Source organism: Saccoglossus kowalevskii, chromosome 6, assembly GCF_978046115.1.
Source record: "Saccoglossus kowalevskii chromosome 6, keSacKowa6.1, whole genome shotgun sequence".
NCBI classification, from domain to species: domain Eukaryota; kingdom Metazoa; phylum Hemichordata; class Enteropneusta; family Harrimaniidae; genus Saccoglossus; species Saccoglossus kowalevskii.
The window spans coordinates 15,951,240-15,975,194 of NC_140646.1; the positions used below are offsets into that span (position 1 = coordinate 15,951,240).

Sequence of the window (23,955 nt, forward strand, 5' to 3'; positions counted from 1 at the left end):
TTTCAAAGTGATCAGTTGTGAAGGTCCCATTAGTTAAGATGCCTTTAATTGATATGCCATTCAAGTGTGTGGCTATAGATTTGGTTGGACCAATTACGCCAGCCAGTGACGGGGGTCATCGATACATCTTAACTATGGTGGACTATGCTACACGGTATCCAGAGGCGGTTCCATTTAAAAATATAGATACGGAGACTGTAGCCGAGGCGTTGATTGACTTTTATAGCCGATTGGGGGTTCCAGAAGAAGTACTAAGTGACATGGGGACTCAGTTTGTGTCAGAATGTATGCAAGAAGTATCAAGATTGCTCAGCATTAAGAGACTGATGTCTACGCACTATCACCCCATCTGCAATGGACTGGTGGAAAAGTTTAATGGTACTTTGAAGAGGATGTTAAAGCGGTTGTGCCATGAACAACCAAGGCAATGGCATCGGTATATTAGTGCTTTACTCTTCGCATATAGGGAGGTACCACAGGAGTCAACTGGTTTTTCCCCATTTGAGCTGTTATATGGTCGAACGGTTAGAGGCCCAATGAAGATCCTTAAAGAGTTATGGACCAAAGAAAGCGATACTCCTGAGATAGTTAATAGTTACCAGTATGTGTTTGAGTTGAGAGATCGGTTAGAACAGACTTTAGAGATTGCTCGAGAGAAATTACAGAAGGCACAGAACCGATACAAGTGTTACTATGATCGTAAAACGAAGAAGCGAGTGCTTAAGGAAGGAGATAAGGTGTTAATTTTGCTGCCAACTGACAACAACAAGCTGTTGATGCAGTGGAAGGGTCCATATCTGGTGGAGCAGGTATTAGGCGAAAACGATTATCGAGTGAGGGTAGGTGACAAAGTGAAGACGTATCATGTAAATTTGTTAAAGTTGTATGTTGAGCGGGAGACGTCACCTCAACCAGATGGAAGTGAGACAAGTTACTCACCAAATACGGCCATAGACCTGATGAATGCTGTGCGCGCAGCTACAGCGGGTGCAATGAGTCAGATGAAGAGAATGCTGTAGACGAACATGATCTTCTAGAGTTAGGAACTTGTAAACCCAAGGAGTCGGGTAAAGATGTTCAAATTGGTACAGACCTCACATAACACCAGAGAAAAGAACTGGTGGGTTTAGTCAATACTTATGATAAGGTGTTTACTGACTTGCCAGGAAAGACCAAGATAATCAGTCATAGGATTGACCTGACAAATGATACACCAATACATTCTAAGCCATACTCACTATCGTATGCAATAAGAGAGAACCTTAGGCAAGATATGTTAAGAATGGGAGTAATCAGGAAGTCTACATCACCCTATGCGTCACCGGTGGTAATTGTAAAGAAGAACGATGGATCGAATCGCATATGTGTAGACCATAGGAAGTTAAATAAGGTCACTGTAACAGACCCTGAGCCAATGGTAACAACAGGAGACATATTTCAGAGGCTACATAGTAGTAAAAATTGATTTAAGTAAGGGTTATTGGCAGATACCAGTAGCAGAAGAAGATATACATTTGTTACTCCTGATGGAACTTATGAATTTTTAAAGATGCCATTTGGAATGAAGAATTCGGGAGCTACTCTGGTGCGGGGAATCAGGAAATTATTGTCAGGTATGGAGGGGGTTGGAAGCTATATAGATGACCTGATAGTTTATTCAAGCTGCTGGGATGAGCATGTTCAAGTATTATCTGAGTTGTTACGAAGACTGAGGGCAGCGGACATAACAGCTAGACCATCCAAGTGTGTTCTGGGTGCAACATCAGTAGAATTCCTGGGTCATGAAATTGGACACAACTGGGTGAGTCCAAGTCACGACAACATGGAGACAATTCGAGAAGCGCAAAGACCAGCGACCAAGAAAGGTGTTTGGGCTGGTCAATTACTACAGAGACCACATCCCCATATTCGCAACTGTTGCAGCACCCCTGAGTGACCTACTAAGGAAAGGACAACCCAACAAAGTTGTATGGGGGGAGGCCCAGGAGAAAGCATCTAACACTTTGCGGGAATACATATTGGGCAAACCAATTCTGAAGTTGCCAGACCCACAGAAACAATTTGTTGTAGGAATTGGAGCAGTACTTATGCAGAATCATGGTGAGAAGATTCATCCAGTTGCGTATGCAAGTAAGAAGTTATCCGATGCAGAAAAGAAATATTCAACTGTAGAAAGGGAATGTTTAGCCATTGTATGGGGCGTGAATAAATTTCGCCTATATTTAGCCAGTGTGGAGTTCATTTTCAGACGGATCATAAACCATTGTCTTACCTGGATAAAGCCAAGTTTGCAAATGACCGAGTGATGATATGGGCGATGACTCTGCAAGGATATAATTATCGTGTTGAAGATATGCCTGGACGGGACAATGTGGTAGCGGACTACCTGAGTAGATTTATGGACTGAGGAACTTTGAACAGTATAGTAGAATTTTATTCGTTTATGACTGTATTTCATATTTTATTATATTCTACTGTATGTGATTTTCGAATTTATGTACTCAGTTCGATTTGATATATTGTATTGTTTTATTTGAAATTGTTATCGTATTCGTATTATTGACGTCGTTGCTAGTCATGTAATATTATATGTTATAATATTCTTGAGAGGGGTGGCATGTCACATATGACTTGTTTACCACTTCCGTGTGACTGGGAATGTTCTAGAACCGTACTGGGTGGAATTTTTAGAAACGGGTTGAATAGGCAATAGAAGGTAATGGAACATTCTAGAAATTTGTAGTAAGTTCCAGACTCATTATGTATGCTGATGTAATGGTCTATTTATAGACCGTTTATAAATAAATGCTGCTTATTTATAGACAGTGTGGGTATATATAGGGGAGTTGTTCAGCACTGAGATCAGATCGGAGATCTCGTTGAATTGTATTGGAGTTTAAGTATCTAGTTATTGGAGTAGTGGAGTTATTGTACTTGATGTTTGCAGAGTATAATAATACCAGTACCAGTTGAAACTTCGTCTGTTGGCTCCGTGTTCGTATTTTATCATCGCCGCCAGGGAAGTCTTTCTGTTACTGTTGCCATTTTGGTATTTGAACCATCACACATGTACTATACCAATTACGGTATTATTACGTTACGTGTGACAATGTATAATAATACAATACAATACAATAAAACTAATCTACATACTTATGTTGCATAATGTCTGAAGAATTTGAAGTTCGACTCTCCAACAATTGCATTTGTTTGCCATGCGTTTGTTACTGATAACAGCACACACTTTTCTGACCGCTCATCATTATTTTACAGCCCTCATGGTACAGTTCCGTCACTAGGGTTTTCATGTCACCCGCCATGTATAGTTCAGTAAATCTTGCATGAGCGGCAGCAACGGCCGATTTTAATTCGGATATGGACATCGTTGCAGTTGTTGCTGCATGTTACGACCGAGTTTGGGTCTAAAGTCGGATGACGGACAGACTGGAATCTTTCCGTTGACCCTAACCCAAACAAGGGGTTCGCAACAAGAAACGACACGAACACAGGATATTGTCAAATTCTATTATTGTATTCGTGTAAATAAATATAGTGCGCTCACGAGGTATCAAAAGACATTAATTCAAATGAACAATAAATTCACAAATTCAGCATAATACAATAACAGTGTGGTAAGACACACAAAATTAGACAACGCAAGGAAAATACATTTACAGTCGCCTGGAGTCATAGAACGATATGGACACTAAAATACTTAGTTTCAAAAGTCAATCTTTTCGACGCAAACAACACGTGGCCTAATCTTTGGCTGGCTTCGGCTTGAACAATTGTGACGTGATTGCTGGACGGCAGTGAGTTCTTGTAAATCTTGCTGAGAGAGAGAGGATGCAGTTCTTACAAACGTCCATGGAATGACATAGTGAAACTGTACATTGTCTTCAATTCGGCTTGACGTGAAACAATCTGTCTTTGAAAACTCGTAACGAAGCAACTGCATGCCTCCACGTGGCAAGGTGTTGGTGATTAGCCATGTGTCCAGACTCTGATAATAGACGACTAATTGAAATTGACCTGTGACCTACATTTATAGTGGACAAAGACTCCTTAAGCTCCAGTAAATTCGATCATTATCTATTGGCATACAAAAAATACACACGTCTATAAATATCAAATTACACAAAATGCGTCACACTGTAATAATCCGATTTGCCGTCCAGGACTGTACACGTTGAGGGTAGTGAGATTATCCGTCTGACAGGAATATATAGCTTGATACAAAGAGATCATTGACCTACGGTTCATTAATTGGTAGACGGCGGGGTAGATAATGTCGCAATGTATGATGGGATCGTATTTCCACACACTAAAGAGCTCAGACCGTGTCACCCGGTCACAGAGGTCGCGTAGATAAATTCACGTCATATGACCAATAGTTTAATTATTAGAGTGCTTACTTAGAGCTCTAGCCGAGACAAACATTATGCTTGTCATTCTTTCCAAAAACGTGGGGACAGACAAGGGTCCCAAGCGTGTACTTGTATGGTAAACCTCTCATATCCGTCTCAGTGTAAAAGTACCTGGGCTATATGGTGTCATCAGATGGCAAGAATGAAGCTGATATTAAGCGACAATTTTGGTCTATTTATGCTAGGGCAAATTTTTATTTTACAACAATTTATAAAAAGTTCAAATTACGTTAAGTGTAAGTTATTTAGAACGTATTTATACAGTATATATTGTTTGAATGTTTGGTGTGATTATCCTACACAAATTGTGAATACTGTGCGAGTGGCTTATAATAACGCTATAAGATTGATCTACTGCCTTAAACGGACGAATAGAAATGTTTTGAATCTCTTCAGCGCATGGAATTATATAACTTCATCCAACGCCTACTTAAGAGTGATAATGCTTTAATTCGTTCTTGTGTCAATTCTAACAGTTTTTCTTATCCAAATTTTGGACTTATTTTAGACGTTGTATTTATTAGTGTTGGTGTTTGTAATGTATTTAATACGGGACTCTTTTGGCCTGAAAGGATTAATAATAATAATTATGCATCATAGTCAAAGGAACAATGTTAATTCAATGGAGTCGGGCCACAAAGTGCCAACACTGCTCATGGTCGACACAGACCGATAATGAACAACCTTTTAAATTCCACTGGACTGTGACACAGCGTCCCTTCTAATCTACAACAAATTCACAGTGACGAAATATCGGCTGCTACCAAATTCTCAATATCGGAGCTTGGTATTCAATTATTTCATAGCATATCCCCCACCCTCGTTCTCCCATCAATTCTGTCTCTGTTCAGTGCTGTTCAACAGAAGTACCTGTGCACAGTATGATTTCGTTTTGGACATATTTCACCAGATGGATATGTGAAACACGCAATGGATCTTGTAGACAACTTGTTATTGAGGATTTGGTCCAACTTTAGCCGTGGAAACTGTCAACTATCTAGGTAACAACTGTAAGTCTATATCACAACTTGATGACGAGCTCTCAAGGGCAATCCCCTATACAGTAAAAATACTGCCCATCTTTACCAAAGACATTGACCAACAGCTTTAAATATAATATTTAGTCAGTCTTCGGAAAAACCTTCAACAGTTTAAGTATAATGCTCCTGCAAGATGACACTGTACAATGTACTGCTACATACAGTCAACAATAGCTGGAAAGACTACAAATTATATGTGTTACAAATTACTCTGTATCCAATGATGGAGCGTACTCTATGTAGGCAACCTATTCCTATCTATGCCAGTACCTTTGTGTCTCTGCTCGATTATTTGTAGTCTGCTACCGCATTGAACTCCAGACTTGAATTTACTACATTAACTTTACTCAACTGTGCGCAGCTAGCCTTCTCAGCATCTCCATTGTGTGGGAGAAATATGGTGTATACACCATGGGTTTGACTTTCATCATGTTATCATCACTGACACTGACTATTTATTACCACTTTTCTCTAAACTGATCAGATAAGTCTTTCTTTTTATGGGCTAGCATATGGATTGTCATATGGATATGTAATATTAAAACCATTTTCTTATTATTTTTTTTGAATGTGTAATGTGCTTTATCCTGGCTTCGACCGGCAAACCACGTCTACCATATATAGATGGGTGAGTGTGTTGAAAATAAAATGCATACACGATCAGAGGTAGGATGATTAGTAAAATGACCCACTGTTATCTTTTAATTGTATTGGTTGAAACCGGTGGGTGTAATTAAAGTTATCTGAGAAATATAATACTTGTCATTTCAGAAGTAAAACAAAATTCAAAATCGTGAAATTGTGTTGCATGTATCTATCGACATTATGCTACCGTTTGGGAAGAGTTATACTGAGGGTATATTTAGAGGAGATAGTTTGTGAGCCAGTAATTACTGTGGTTATTTGATTGTTGTTAGACAACCAAATAAAAAAAACATGGGTAAGTTGAGTATTGATTTTGAAGCAACTGTTTAAGGGTATTTACATCTACGCAGTAATCTTAAACAGAGGGAAACAATGCAGAAATCTTAACTTGTGATAAATTTGCTATTGCTAAATAACCAGCACAACAATTCGGAATAATAAATATTTACAGAAAATGTTTGCAGTTCCCATCATAAATGCAGATTGTCTGAATACATTCCGTTTATCTGTGCAATGTTCAGTCTTGCTGAATCACTTGCTACCGCTGATCCCGGGGGCAGTTGATACATAGCTTTGTAAGGAGGTGCCCCAGAGTGCTCAAAAGTGTGACAATTTTTATACCTGGATAGTGGCAAAATATATACCCATATTTATACCAAATTATCATTTCTGTCATTACTGTTTAAAAAGTTACTGTATTTGCTCTATTAGAAGAGCATCTCTAATAGAAGTACATGTAAGCCAACAGTTGCATTGTATATTGATTTATTAAAATATGTATTTTGACCATAGAAGCACTTCTGTCACTTACATAAGAGCATATTACTAACACCATGTTCAGGTTATGTAGGTTGTTAAATGAGAAAGAACAGTTTGCTTTCTCTTTGATCTCCTTGGGGTCCGCTATCAGAAACTGGGGATCGGGAAAATAGTATAGATATTTATAACTATCTTGACCAGAAATAAGACTGATACTTATACCTAAAATCCTAAAAACGAGACCCATTTCATTGGCACGTCTCTGTTAGGCAAATTCTATGTATCCCCCCCCCGGCCGCCGATACGAATTGTCCGCTAGTTATGTGTATCAGTCCTTCTTCCTTCCTGAATCTCCTATATCGCAATTAGACTTTGAATAATCGCTCGTTTATCGACGGGTTAGATCACGAATTACAAATCACGATTCAAATAATTCAGTTTGAAATGTGGGTCACCAATACTGCGTTGATTTTTTTTTTAAATAGTTTTTACAATTATTTTTTTTGCGATGTTTCAAACTTATACATATCTCCCATCAGGAATAACCTTAACCCTAAGTGCTCCTCATATTTTTCTAATCTTACATTAATACACTTGTGTGTTGCATGTAATTAAAATATTGATTAATGCATCAAGCCAAATTATGATAAAAATTCTTTTCTGACAGCAGGAAATAAGAGCCGATCTCATTTGCTCTTGAACCACCAGGTAAGAATAAGGACCAATCTAGTTTTGATCCTGGAAGAATGCAAATACACGAAGGCAACCACGAAAACTGCCTACGTGTACATTGGAATCAAGGACTGAAATTAACACAAAGCAGTTTAATTAAAGGAGGTTTATTTTACTGTGAATTCAGTAGACGCCACTCTCTTTGACTTGATTTCCAATTAACACTCAAATGTTGCTGTTGGCGATATCGATACACATAAGATATTTCCCATGCACTTTCTTATAGATCGCTAGATATTTGCCAACTTCCAACTGGATACCATCATCGTTAAAAAAAATGCAATTTCCACGATCGTAAGCTGTGTCAGTCTCGAACCCATCAATTTCTTCTGAAGCGATCTTTATTTCCGCTACACCCGATTTCTTCAGTGCGTTCAGTCCTTCTTCCACACCTACAAATGTAAATGAAGTAACATCAATTGTGATTTTCGGAATAAATGTATTTTTAAGCTTAACAAATACATTAAAATTGAAATTAATAGAATAATTATCACAATTAGTCAAATAAAGCCATAAAAAAGAAGTAACAAATCACATACAGACGAGACAAAGTTGGAGGTGGAGCTATTCATGTTAATGATCGACTACCGTCATAAACGCTGGTGTTTTATATAGAAGAAGGGAACACCGCCATCAACGCCACATGAAGTATGGATTTCTCTGCCTACCATTGCTATCATCTATTTTGATTTTAGTGTTTATTGGCGATGTTCTTCTGCAATTTAGTGTCCTTTTTTGAGGCATATAGCAACATTGTTTTTATATTTGATCCATTTATACACTAAAATACACATAAGATAACACTTGAGACCAATCAAATATGTATTGTACACTAGTGTTTCATCTTTAATATTTAGTTGTATTATTTTTAAATTGTGTGTTATTTTTTTATTACATAAATATTGGTTATTTTGTGTTTGCGATTCCTAAAACTCTACAAAACTACCATCAAAAATGAAATCTCACATAGAAAATAATATAAAAAATAAGGCTTAAACTAGAATTTCAGTTTAATTATATTAACTGGACAGAAACTATAGTGGATTTCAATTTTCACGATGTTTTGTTATTATATTTCAGTATATTTTGTTATTATATGTAATATTTGAATTCCAGATCGAAAAAACGCTAAAAAAAAACACGTCTCATACTTAACCATCAGTTTCTGCTCTCGTTTCTAAATTTCAAATTTGATTTCAAATAAATTATACAAATTTCAATAATTGGTGTTTAATATTGCACATCGGATATTCTCATTCATTATTCACACAATAAAATACATATATCAACAATCGTAACAGAAAACACTAATCACTGGCATTGTATATTTTCCCGACATTTTGATTAGGAACTTGAGTCGGTGTTTTTTCCAATATTATCACCAAGTACATCAATATATGCAAATTTTGCACCAACAATTTGGCTGAAAAATCGTGCATATAGTTCACCTGACTATGTAATTGAGCAGTTTTACATAAAAGAAATAACGGTTATTATATAAGAATCGAAAATAAGACATATTACGTAACGTATAACACATATATACTTTTTAAGTGTTCTAGCTCTTGCCAATATAAACACAACCACGCCCCTGTTTGTCCTGATCGGACGTGACCGAAATAGAAAAATGTGGTTTTGATTTCGTCCGTCCGTTCATTTTCACGCGCAAAAAATAACGATTTCATTTACATTTTTTGATTGGTTTTGTCTTGACTGCATTCCGAATTTACCAGACCACGTCAGCAAGGAAATATGGAACAATCTCAGCTAGTCGGTGAATGCTGTGGAAAACGAAATGACGATTGCTGCTAAAATTGATGTTTGTTTGCTGTTGTTCGTTTCTTCCAAATTCAAATTGTATTTGTACCTAGCATATTAACGTTCGTTCGGTTGTAAAGGATGTAATTCTGTTAGCAAGGACAGTCGTCAGTTAGTAAATGCTGTCATTCCGTCAGTAATGATTGCCATTTTGCTAGTAAAAACAGTCATAAACCAATATAAGGCTGAAGTTGTGTATTATTGAATTTGCATGTGATAGAACGTGTTACCTGTTATTGACCACGTACATATGCACATACGCTGTAAAGCTGTCACTTGTTTTAGCAACTCCCATCGACAACACACATTTAACGACGAGGACGACAAAAACTCGACCAACTTTTTACATCATGTACATTAATTGACCTACTATAAAAATGGAACGAAATGCTATATGCATGAATCCGTTGCATATTGTCTGCTGGAATTTGAAGTTTGACTCGCCCACAAGTGCATAGTTTGTCATGTGTTTGTTACTGATAACGGTACGCACCTTTCCGACCGAATAATGGTTCAACACCGCTCAGCAGGAGTTTACAGTCCTCATGGTACAGCTCCGTCGCTAAGGTTTTCATATCACCAGCCTTGTATAGCTCAACAAATCTTGAATTAATGGCAGCAGCGGTAGTGGCTAAAGACATGTTGATGTTGCTGTGAAAATCTGACTTGATGTCCAGTACAGTACGAGTAGAAAATAATCAGGTTATCCGTCTGACATGGATATATACCTGGATACAAAGATATCATTGACCTACGGTTCAATAATTAGTAGACAGCTAGGTAGATAATGTCGCAATGTAGGATGGAATCGAGTCTAGTGTTAGTAGGACATTTCCACGTACCAAAGAGCTCATGCCGTGTCGAACTACGTTTGTTTACATACTCGGGCCTTTACAGTCGAAAAAAATACATAATGCAGTAAATTAGTTGTCGATACAAACGAACGCTGCGACACACCGTGAAGCCGGCTCTAAAGTATCGCGGCTGAACAAAAACAAAACACGCTAAAAATGCTAAAGAGCGTATCCTTATCTGGCATTGCTAGCCATATTGACGGCGGGGTGACGTGCGTGGGGCTGTTGATAAGCAACGAGAACTGATCGTTTGACTAAATTGGAACTAATATTTGAAGGAGTCACCAAAATCTAAATCTAAGGCATGAATGTGAGCCTTCACCATAAGTAGGGTGCATCCTACCAAATAAGGCAATGCTTTCATTAAATGATGTATGGTTCAAGGCTGATCAGAGCCGGGTCAGTGTACCAAAGGGACAACAAGAAAACTGATCACCGATGCAATAAGTGTAAACGTGCATCGACTTACTGAGTACACTGGAGCAAGTACGTTGACTGTGGTGAATGGTGACCTTTTCGGTACTCGGGAACCCTGGATTTGACACAGTACTTGTCATAAAAGCATGCATTTTCATTCTATGGCACGTAAACGCTATGGTTCAGAGCTTCACTGTGTTTGGAAACAATGTGCCACAAAATGAAAAGCAGAAATTCCCGGTCGACAGTGGCGGCTACTAGAATGGACATGACCACTGCAAGGAATTGTTGATACGATTCAACCACTGGGAACTGAAACACAATTTGAGTGTGTGCGAATTCAGTTACGAACTAGCGTAGTGTGTTAGAGAGCTTCAGCGAGCGTGGCTGATGACTCTTTGGAGGTACGAGCTTTATTCATCCAAACAGTCAGCGTGGCGAGTTGACCCCTTCGTTGTACCCTTCACTGCTACTCTTACAAAAACTTACAAACTCTGCAATACGTGGCAGATCCAGAATTATGAAGGAACCATAATTGTAATTGAACATTACAGTGTATGACATGGTGGGAGTATGTCCAAATCTTTTGCTATCTGAACAGTTGCCGGGCTGCAGTGGCTTGTTAGATTGTGTTGTGGAATACGGAAAAAGGGACCGAAGCATGCGCACTTCTTATACAATATGCTAATAACTGTAGTAAAGTTATGACGTAGACATATCTCATGAATATTATTTAAAAGTGCAATTGTTAATAGAATACATTTATTATGAAACGCCGGCGTGAGCGTAAGCAAACCTAAATTGGTTTTAATTGTATACAGCGCCACCAGTGGCTGTTGCGCCCTGCTCCATGCGTCTCGATAAACATGTTGGCTGGTTTCCGCCTCAAATGTCATGACGTATCAAGCCACAAGAGGCCGGTAACAAGTAACGGTTCCAGCATTCTGATTGGTCCGTCACTTTCTCGTTGCTTACTCTATTTCCCTTGGTTACCTGACGTCAGCACTTACGCTCGTGGCCCTACGCAGGTGTTTCCTTTTGGGCGAATATAAAACTGTTTCTTTTTGCTCAGAAACAGAGGTAAACGCCAGAAACATCTCAAATATGTAGGTCTAAGCAGGCAGAATGTATGGGCATGGCGTAATGAAGACTTATTTCCAGAAAACGAAAATTAGAAAGTTTTTAAATACGTCACACAGACACGTGACTTTCGGCCGGAATTGCGGCCCAGTGGAACAATATGGCGATTACTGGTTACCTGTGTCCTACTTGTCATTCGCAAGGGACGCCGGGAACCAGCGAAGTAAACATGTCGCTGCAGCTGTTGGCACAATCACGTGATTACTAAATACAATTAATAAACACTGTATTTATAAAATTCCTTTCATTTATGTTTATAATCATATGTCTATTTGATCCTAAATAATACTCCACTACCTCATGTGAAACAAATGTACGTACGCCATTTCATTATGGTAACAAACCCTTCAAACAAGGTTGACTTATGGTAGTGTCAAACAGTTACAGCAATTTCCAATTCCCGAATTACCTACAAACGCGATGTAATTCTATTTGCAAAATGTGTCACCTACCACGCAAAGGGCGAGAGTAGGGCAGAAAAGAACAATAGACATGCAACTCCGGAAGAAGTCAGTGGCGTCTTCAAAACAGTTTTAAAAGATAGTGTAGTAAGCAAGGCTGGTTATAAAATTGGCAGCTAGAAAAACTATATAATACTGCAGAGAAAGTGGATTACCAGTTGAAAAGATTATTTTTTCAAAGAAAATGAAAGGAAAAAAAGATGGTGTGTCTCGCTGAGTAAATATGATATTTTTTAACTCCAAAAATATCCCCCGCAAAATATCCAGTGTGCAAATTTTCAGAGGCTGAATCGGGTTAGTAGCAAAGATGGTGGCCTTTTTATTTGATTTGTTACGATGCGCTGCTGAAAACACAGGCGAGCGATGTATCTGTTCCATGCCATGTCGCCCATTAAAGCGGGAGGGTCGTCACCTGCGCTCGCGGGAATTAAGTCCCAAGCGATGATAACAACACACGCTAAAAAAGCAAAGGCTCATGGGTAGACGCTTGTTTGTAAACAATGACACGCTATGGCCATCTGACGCATGCGCAGGTGACGACACCCCCGCTTTAGACCCAAGCGCACACACGATAAACGCCCGAACGCTATCAATTCGGAAATCGGGAATTGTTGGAATGTCGTTTAGTCTGGTGGTGAACCATACCGCACCTCAAATGAAAAAGGCCATGTCAACGTCAAAAAGCGGTGGCAAAGTTCCGACTCTCAGCAGTCCGCGGTTCAAAAAATTAGTAATTAGTGATTACCTTCAAATAATACCCTACAGTAAGTGCAAATGTCAGGGTACGTCAGTGGGAGAAACAATATAAAAAGGCCTACGTTAGTTACATAAGTTGGAAATAGAATTCCTTGCCGTGTACCACATTGTACGTTTTTTTTTTATATAAAGTAGTCTATTGCATTGACGCACCATTACAGTCATTTTTGTTTTTGAAAAAGAAAAGAAACGTGTCAAGAATAAACGGCACTCCTAGGAAACGACTCGGTACTGTCACGAAGTAGACACAGTCAGTGCGTCGTGTCCAATGTGGAACACATGTGATGTATATACACCGCGTAAAATATACATTTACTGTTTTCAGACGAGCCTTCACCAATAAATTTCCACGTCTGAACGCATTCGATTTCACAATGTGCGACCCGATAAATCATGGGGGTTGAAACACGGCTCCGATTCGGCTCTGATCGTTTGAACGCTATTGGGTCGTTGGTTCGGGTTCAAATTAATTTGCGACCTTTGACCATCTTATCGTGAAATCGATTTTTTCATCTAGTTATTCAAGGTAAAAGTTGTGTGCACTTGTACAAGTATTACCAGTGGCATTACTTATGGTATAAACAAATGTAGATAAAAGAATTTATATTGCTCCTGATTTGAACGCGAACGCCCATTGCCACGTGGGTCGGCAAATTACGAGAAAGATACAAGAAAGTCGCACCACTCAACTTTTTGAGGTAGCCCATTTTAAATTATTTTGTTAACAATGTCGGAAATATTTAATGTCTACGTCTACACACAGAAGAGAACACTGCAAATGAAAGTGGACACATGTCGCATTAATTAATATTGGAAAAGTAATTGCAAACAATTATTTTAGGCCATTTAATTGATTTCGATATTGATTCTCAAAGTTAAGTTTCTTTTTCTCTGGTTAGGGAAATAATATATCAGGACTTTGGCGGAATCATAAGTCTATTCCAATTATCGCGTGCATACGCAAAATAACGCAGCAAATAGTGTTTTTTTTAATAATGAAAAGTACCGATAATAATTAGGTTGTAGAAACTATTTTTGTACGGAATTGAAACACCTGATTTCTGCAGCGGGGTCTGTAGTCTTTTAAGCTACTTTGGTCGAATCAAAACGTTCGGTTGTAGTATGAGAGGATGCCATGGAATTCATTTGTAAACTTACATGTAACCGAGTACGCTGACTAAAACTTTAAGATCGGAAACTTACTGCAATGCTACGAGTTACCTGACATCACAATGACGTCATGTATTCTTAGCCAATCAAACTACTAAATACTAACTACTCAGCCACGCCCCCCCCCCCATTAAGGAAAGCATAAGACAAAGCAGACTTTGATTTTCAGAAATATGTTACACGTTATCTCAACAAAGTTATGTAAAACAAACCTTAGTCTCCTCAAAGTTCTAATTTGTACCAAATTTTGTTTCTATAATATGCCCACCTTTTAAACATGGGAAAGTTTTGCCGACGTCAAGGGGATTATAGAGAATGGGTTAACAGCACGGGTGTAAGTACATGTATTACGTAATAATACATATTTGACTGATAATTTACACATCTTTATTGTTATATTCTTTCATTTCAACCATCTTCGCCAGCCAAGGACCATTTATTCGGCCGAAGCCTCAACATTAACCCTTGGCAGATTTCACCACGATTTACTGTATGTCGCACGCCCTCAAACGATTATATGATTGACTTCGGCTCATTTGCATCACCCAATCAGAACTCACGAAAAAAACTACACATTACTTGGTAAAATTAAAATGGCGGAATAAAATAAACGTGTTGCTAGGTGTTTCTCTGAACGAGCTTACTGATCATCAAAAGAAAGCGCTTAGTGCTGTATCTGAGGAAATGACATGTTTGTTACAAACACAGTCCCTCGACTGTGTTGCAACGAAGACCGAACAATATGTCATCAGTTTCGACAGTTTTGTCAGTTTACTACAACCATGGAGTTTTCCCAAATATTTAGACATTCCACTGTACTCATTCACTTGCCCACAAACAATTTCAACTCTAGAATAAGAAATTTTGGAAACGTGTCAACGAATATAGACCTTCTGTTCTTGGCTCCGGGCGAAACAGCACACAGCCTACACGCCGCAATTGTTTTAATCTGGGATGAGCTGCCGATCTTCACATACAGTAACTCTGGTTGGTGGCGCCAGCTCCTTGGCGCGCTCAATCAAATGACTCAATTTAGCTTCAGTGAAATACAGCTTTTCCTAACACGATCACTCACGGGTTCGTGGGCCGGTTATGAATGGCCGGCTTTAGCGAAATTGTGCGATTCGGACGATGCATTTCAACTTGAACACCGGACTTTTCGCCTGATTACAACTACATCACATTTGTGTTTTTAATGATCACAGTACGAAAATATTAGTGTGAATTCCCAAAATTAAAAAAAAATACCTGAAATACAACTTTCCTGTAAATCGCGCCCTCAAGCGATAAAGCGCTATTATAACCAGATGGATGACTCGAAGCCCGTTAAACAATGCTACTTCACAACGCCTTCCATAATAAAAATAATTAAACCAACAAAACTTTCCCACAATTCGATTTTTTTAAATATTATGGCCAGGATTTTTTGGCGAAGATTTATAGCAATTAAATATCATCGAAGGTGTGAACAAACTCGTTCATTCCCTTTATGTTACTTATTATTGATATGGGCAACGCATACCCCCACTCCCACCGGGTGGCATGTAGGTAAATAATAAAAATAGTGTCCGTTACCGTTGCAGCACACACTCCCCAAATTTTTAAATCCTAGTTTCAGTATATCGCGTAACTAGAGCAGAGACTATGCCCGCTTGCTGGATGATAAACATTTATCTTTATCAATGTGCCAAACATTATGGTCACGTGAATATCAACAAAAGTCTTATCTTTTGACCAATTGCAGCGCGATAACACCACCTTATAACTTCCGTGTACAGTATTATATACTTGCTGGTTACGAGAAGTTCAGAGGAGCCAGAAGCCACCTGGGACACACTATATCTATACAAAATGTATAATTCATCATTCGATCTCGGTGTTGGAGAATCGAACTATTTATATACTGGATTCAGAAAAGACATAGTTAAGACAAATCAACCGCCCATTCTGGATTCAAGCTATCTTGAAATGAGAGACGTATCGGTGAGTATTTGGTTTCACTCAAATAAGTTTTGCCACAGACTATATCGCAACTTCTAAAACCAATTATAGCGATGTACAGTTAAACACGCAGATTGTGAAAAATATATTCTGTTCTCCCGGAAGTAAAAACCAAAAACAACGGACACTAGGTTAGCGAGACGTACAAGGTGACACAAATATTGCAGTTTTACTTATAACAAACAAGTTGTAAATAAATGTGAGCACATTTCTGAATATACCGTGTTTGGAAAACTGTCTTTAAAAACAATCTGTTGCAAAGTGTCAGCCGACATAAGAACGAATAGGTAATATCATAAAACGGGCGTTAATCGGGAAATAATCGTTTTATTTCCTCTACGAAAAACCCATTATTCTATGTCTACCCACAATAAGCCTAAACTCACAAAGTTAGCTTAACAACTGATATATTTATCTCAGTGCAAAGTGCGTATTACTTATTAACTATATTTTTGTTTGCACAGGCAAAATGTGGTGTAATGGTTGTGTTAAAAACGAGCTCAGTTACTTTTCACAAAAGCTTGACTAAATTTCACAAAATTGATAGTTCGCAAAATCCAAAGTTGATCACAAACGATGCTACCGATGCACTGTAGCCCACCCTACAGAAGTGATTATATTAATGTCTTCAATAACTAATGAGTGGCTATGGGAATGTATAAAGACAATTCAATTTAATTCAACAGAGCACCTATAGACAACATTACGTTGTATTCCATTGTTTCTGTAAATTACTGTTTCAAAATAATGTGATGTTTTCAATGTATATATGAGTGATATTGTTAATAGGCTGCATTTCAATGCTGAGAAAATCGAAATAGTGTGAAAGAGAGTGCTTCCGAGTTTTCCTAAATCAACGATGAAAACATGACCAATCCTGAATCAATTCATAAATATTAAAACACATTTGTGTGCACAAATCAAGATCAGTGTGGTCAATGTTTCTAAAGATTTTTGAAAAATCATGTTATGTCTTTCATCATGTGGACTAGTTTTTTATTGGCAATATTTTTTGTACAACGCATCATTAATTCATTTAAGATAGAACTATATGGACTTTGAAATAAAACAGTAAACATGTTCAGCTACCCTGGTTCTGAAGAGAACATGGCTTGCAACCTTAGCCATCTATGCGTCGCAATTCTTGACCTACGCTATAAATTCATAACCTCGGCTTATGTGCGTTTCTTTGTATAACAGTGTCTAGCCCACGTTATAAATTTATAGCCTAAGCCATTTAGGTGCTGGCGTGTATAACAGAGACTGGAGCTTGTGGCGGGTCGGCATGTTTGCACAGTAATCAAAAAATGAATTGTATGACATGTGTATTTCCAAAAGCTGTCATCAAGTCAGTGTTCAATGCAGCCATGTGTATACCATTGTTGTTGATTGTTTGTTGAAAACTGATAGCATGAACAATTGTGTACAGATGGACCAGTCCGCAAATAGGCAATATTCGAGAATGCCACGAGTGATTGGCACAACCAGCAGTGGTACAGACACGATGCATATGAAGCTACAGAGGACTTGAATAGAACTAGGTCAGAAATATTCACTGTACAAACATGCGTCGTCCACCTGCCTTTGTATAACTATAGCGTAGGACAAGCATTGTTATACAATACATAGAGATGGCTAAGATTGCAAATTTACAATGAAAGCTAAGTGGTTTTATACATTATATATTTAATTTTAAAGACACATTTAAATATATTTAAAATATAATTAACAAAACACACATAATGATGGCATGCTTTTAGAACCAGGGTAGCTGAAATGGTTTTTATTTTCGGTTCCAAAGTCTCCATATGAAGTGAAATAATAACGTGGTGTACGTTTGTCAATGCTTTATTTTTTATTCATGGTATAGGTAAAACGTATCAGTGCTGCAATAAAAAATCTCACATTGCTGAGACGCCATTGTTTTTAAATCCAGCATGGCCACTGAATCATATGACTAAAGGCGATCAAATTTTAAAACATCCATAAACCCTGTAAACACTACATTTCAAAGTGTTGTGATCTGTTATTTCAAAAATAAATATTTGAAAATATGTTATGGCATTTTGAATATTAAATTCACTACAATTGCAAATGATGCTACAACAATAAGTATGTTGAATAGACTACTTCCGGGTTTACTTTAAAGCAATATGGTCGTCAAATCATGTGTCAATCACAGTTTTGAAAATCAGGTGCTCTATATTATTCCTTTACATCAGAAAACAATTACATTCCTCGGTTTCTCACTACAAGATCGCGATAGTAACGGCAGGAAAAGAAAAAAAATAGGAAAACATAGGCATGGATATCGAATGAAGTAAATCAAAACAAAGACAAAAAGAACCCTAGTTCCGTTGGCTTGCTTCTTACATGATTGTTGCTTGTATTATTCAGGGAGAGATCCCAGGCACAGATATGTTACATGGTCATGATGGAGCAACTCCTAGAAAGAAGTCTGCTCAACAAACTAGCTATACACACATGAAAACGGAGCCACCAGTAAGTTTATTAATTGATGAAATCAACTCCTGTTATTCATTGCAGTGGTCATAATGTTGCATAACTAGATAATGTCACCGGTAAATATCTGGTCTATGTAAATATCTGCAATCTAAGCAATGTCTTAAGAAGAAGTATATGGTTCATAATAGCACATATTATTGAGCGTTATAATTCAATTATTCATGTTTCTGTCTTAGGTGCACACGTTGATGTTGACGTCAAAAGAAGATTTAATAGTTGAAGAACCTAAAGATCTTCTAGAATATTATGACAGAGATGAAAAGAAAGAAGAACATACCAAGGTCTACAATATTTAATGTCAAAATGTGTCTTTACCACCTTGATATACAAGTACAACAGACAATTCAAAAATTGCATTCAATCCTTTCAATAATTACATCCTACTCCATATTACCAACCAATTTGTACAAATCCCCAGTGAGTATAATAGTGTGGTGAGATGATCCCATCATATCATCATTAACTATATTACTATTTACAGTTTCTTACATTTTTCGTCATAATTGTCTTTGAATCAGAAAGTGAAATCGTCAGCGGCAGCAGTTACAAGTCAACCCAAAGGAGCTCTAGCTACCATACCATCCAAGTTTGATGACAGCATGCTAGATCCAAAGTCGCAAAATGTTATCCAGGCAGTGATGAGGCAGCATAAAAGTTACAATGTGTTACAAGAGTGTGTTAAGGAGAATGCACGAGAGATGTATAAAGGAGCCTTCCGCAATTACCAAACTCAGCATGACAACTTGACTTACGAAGATCTTATCGACAGTGAGTATGAATGCGATTGTCACGAGATATAGACAGATCTTACTGAGCAACATACTAGCCACCATCACAACAAACTAGTCCAGAGATCAACTAATTTCTGACATTTCAATCAACACCAAATTATACCAACTTAGCAAAAATACATCTTACTAAGCATCAAACCAGCCACCATCACATCAAGCCAGCCAAGCGACCAACCTAATTCTGACATTTTAAACATAACCAAATTATACCAACTTTCAGACTGGTTGCACATAAAAAGTACATTTTGTAAGCAGTAACGAATGATGGACCCTTATTCTCCTCTATGAATAGGCCTAAATGGCCCGGATTCAGGGACACCACCTGGAATTCCACATTGGCCAATCAGAATGTGTTTTTGCTAACAGCTGTATCAAGTAGGCAAGTCAGTAGATCGTAAACATCCTTTGTTATGTAAATCACAAGCACACCTGGTAGATTCCAATTGTCCATCCAGAGTTCTAAACAAGTATGACCTGTCAATCACTTGTATGACAGTTATCACACGTCAATGCACACCGTTTCGTCCCATGATTCCATGTACACTTCTATTTGCAGGGTTTGAGGTTATATGGCAAAAACATCGAGTAAAGGATGCTGACAAGCAGTCACATGACGAAGTTTGCATCCTACGTAACATCGATTTTTAATTAGTATAAATTATAAGCTTCATAAAATATATACTGATAAGGTTTCAAAAAATCTATGAAATAGTTTGTGTAAATTTTACTTCCTGGTAACCTCTACTACAATCATTAACATTGTATTCATAGTATATCTATGAGCTGTAAATGATATACTAGTATTTCATTCTTATATTAGTAAACTATCGATTTCTTTCACGTGTTCACGTGTTTTATCTGTTTTTCTTTACATAAACATTGTAATTGGTTATACATCGGCTTACGGTCTGGAAAATATCACAAATTGAAAGGCGTATGTAAACGTGGGGGTAAAGCACAATTGGATTGCACATACATGTTACAGTTAGTCGTAGTTAAGTGTGTTTTCTATTACTCACAGGTCTGCTTATCGAAAACGAAAGAGTTTTAGTGAATAACGAATATATTTATTACACGCATGTTACATTTCACGATGAGGACTGGAATGAGATCCCAGGAAAAAATGATATGACTAAAGGAAGAGCATTCCTTACTACGCAAAGACTGCTATTGTTGTCGGCTGAAGACACTGCAGGTGATACTATGTATTAACATACATCCAACAATCATGTTGATATAATCAGAATATGTACCTATTTTTTTCAATTCAACATTTCTTCATCAATCTTTCTAGTGTCAATCACTACATCTTATGTACCACAAACTCTGATGTTGTTTTTGATGATGTCGATGGAAAAGGATACTACGTTGGGAAATCATTTTATTTGATTAGTGTTATCCTGTAAAAAGTCTGTGTTATATGTCTGTGATGTACTATGCGTGATATTAACAAAATTATACAGTCGTCTGTGTACAATTTGGTCGTGCCGGGAACAACTCAATATATTATATGCACATTGCACAAACTGGTTCGATAATTTAACATAGATCAAAATTCAATAGCAAAAGATTCTTGCTTTTTCTTACAGGTACTATACTCACAAAGCCTGAAGAACTGAAAAAGAAACCTAATAGGTATTTTCTGGAGACATTTTGCAGTGACGTACTGAATTATACCTCTCTCCCAATTGTTGGTTTCCAAAGTGTCGAACTGCATTCGTCGATGGGAGTTACTTCCAAGACCATTATCGAAGGCAGTAAAGGTGATTGCAGTGAATGTTGTGATACACTGTGTCCCTGCCTACATTGCTTGTGTTGCTGTGAGGTTGGTAGTTAGCAGTCACTCATACATAGTTAACCTCAATATTGTATTCGTTAATACCCTCATATTATAGATTTGTGGATATATTTTTGCTGTGATAGGCACGTTATGTCGTTTAAACGTGACAACGCTATTTACTATAGCTAGTCTGCAATTTTCCTTTCCTTAAACATTTCAGTTTATATAAATTATATTTTTGTTATTCTTTGATTCTTAGATTCTTTCCTGTATGAAGAGTTGGGATGCAACACCGTACGAGATATCTGGCCATAACAAAAGACATGTTATCATTGGAACGTTGATGCCCCCTTGGGGTAAACGTACCATGGTGACGTTATATTTCGACCCCACTATGCGATTGTCATTCGTCAACACTTTCTTGTCAGAAGTGCAAAGACATGCACCCAACTTGAATAAATTAAAACCGGGTAGCTGGGAAACTTACAAAAACTAACTTAAACATTCGCAAAAATTAGTTAGTCGTGTTGACCTTTGGTAATAACCTACTGGAGAAACGTGCATTTAATGTACACGCAGTAATGTACACAGCAATAAATTGTACGGTGATCACAGTATAGGGATCGTCTAGACACGAACTTTAACAAAAAACTTTCATATTATATCAGCATTTTAATTTGATTTCAATTCAGTGTGGTCTCCATTTAAAAAAAAAAACTGGTGGTAGCTGCATCATTCAATTATGTAACCATTTGACAGTTATAGCATTATTAATCCATGTTTTGTTTTGTCTCCTTTTGCAACTTTAAAGGCCTTAATCGTAAATGTGGTTTGATTGTTGGATAATAATTTGGGTAATGCATATGTGTCCGACTTTCTGTTGAAGAAAAATTACTTCCCTTGTTACCTACAAAATAATATCTGTATGGTACAATGTGGTTATTTACGTTTTGACAACGTTGCTTATTTTTTCTCACGGACCCAAAGATAAATAGTTGTCTCTGAATGATCATGTCCGATTTCAAATCTCAGTTTATCGGATTTCCGAATGTAACGTGTAGTGACTAGTAGTTTTTAACAAATGTTTCATGCCAAGAGAACACACATATATGTGTTTTCCAATCGGATAATATATTACATACTATTCGATGATGGGTATGTACATGCGAGTACACATACTAACATAATAAAAGTTCAAATGTATTAAGGAATTGTTGTCATTATTATCAAATCATACGGGCATTTGTCCTAAACTAGAAACTTAAGGATGTAGTAAAGGTTATTGCAATTACATAGCACATTTCTGAAGTATCATATTCTTTGAATCCCATCAAGTTATGTATTTTTAGAAAACTTATTTCTCAAATATTATGAAATGAATCACGTGTTCACTGTGCAAATAGAGAGGTGTTATCTTCGAAGAAGCCGAAATAAGGCAACAGAAATGGATTTCACGGTACTTAGAGATACTATAAAAGGTTTGAATTCAATTTGCCAGTTCATCTACTGTTGCGTGACCTAGATTTTAACCTCATAACAATTTTTAAAATAATCGTCAACGTTGTTTTGAAATATGATAACCCTTGTCAGAGTTAACAAAGGGAAGAGTTGTGTCGTATTTTTTGAAGTAAAAGTGGTTGACAAACTATCTTTGCCAGATTTCATTAGCTATTAGAGAATACCTATGCCAAAAATCACTGTCGTGGAGCAGCTGGGAGTCGAGATCAACTCTCCAGACTAACCACAAATACCGATGTTTACTTAAGCGTGAAAAATCACAAAAAACATAAAACACACTGTATTTCAGATTTACTCAAAATGTATTACACTCTTAAACCATGGATACAATTGTTTTGTTTTTTTAGTTGAGTGCATGGGTTGTATATTCTTATAAGAGAATTTGAAAAAAAAAATGATATTTTCAAAGAAAAAAACCTCTACTACATTCTTAACTGTAATTCTGATGTTTTTCACATGGCATTAAAAAACATTAAGTATACCAATGACAAGCTTTTTTAATTGTGTGTAGCCAATTTATTACAACACTGTCCACGAAAATGCACTTTTAATTAATTACTTCCTTTTCCTGACCACCAGAACTCTCCCCTTACATTCGCCGCTGTAGTTGATTGGTTGTGTAATTATTCAACTGAGCGCCCTCACGCATCTGAATGGAATACACACTCGCTAAAGGCAACAGATTTAGTTTTAAAATAGTGGCCGTGCTGGAGAATGCATACTTCATTCTGGTAATGTAGCTAGTTATGCCCGTGCCTGACTACATGATCAACAACAGGGAGTTCACAGGTCAAGCAAGTTAACATGTCATTAGCATCATTGTTTGCCATATTTCGATCATCGACCAACTTTAACTTTAATTTATTCTATTGTACACTAATTATTATTCCTTGTAATGTAATATCTGCCACGTGTCATCAACATTTATTTATCACTTAATTTTATTGGATAATGGGTCCACAACATATATTAAAGTAAATATTATATTCACGTCCGCCATTAAGGAGACAATGAGACGAAGCTGGCTCAAAGATTTCAACAAAATTATAAAATTTGAACCCAATTTTGTTTTTAAATATGGCCGTCTTTTTAGCACTGTTCCATGGGGAATTACTTATTG

General features: G+C 37.3%; 1 protein-coding gene across 1 annotated transcript; it reads right to left on the reverse strand.

The window, feature by feature from the left end:
- Positions 1 to 7,694: 7,694 nt before the first annotated feature.
- On the reverse strand, positions 7,695 to 10,144 carry LOC100367582 (uncharacterized). The gene is made up of 2 exons (XM_006819726.3): positions 9,915 to 10,144; positions 7,695 to 7,995 (listed from the first exon to the last, which is right to left on the reverse strand). Exons 1-2 carry the CDS (start codon positions 10,060 to 10,062, stop codon positions 7,769 to 7,771), a joined length of 375 nt encoding a protein of 124 aa, XP_006819789.1. The 5' UTR covers positions 10,063 to 10,144; the 3' UTR covers positions 7,695 to 7,768.
- Positions 10,145 to 23,955: the final 13,811 nt, after the last annotated feature.

Coding starts and splice junctions, on each gene's coding strand:
- LOC100367582 (XM_006819726.3), bottom strand. CDS start 10,062: ATGTCTTTAGCCACTACCGCTGCTGCCATTAATTCAAGATTTGTTGAG. Junction 7,996..9,914: donor ACCATTATTCGGTCGGAAAG/GTGCGTACCGTT, acceptor TTACATTTGTAG/GTGTGGAAGAAGGACTGAAC.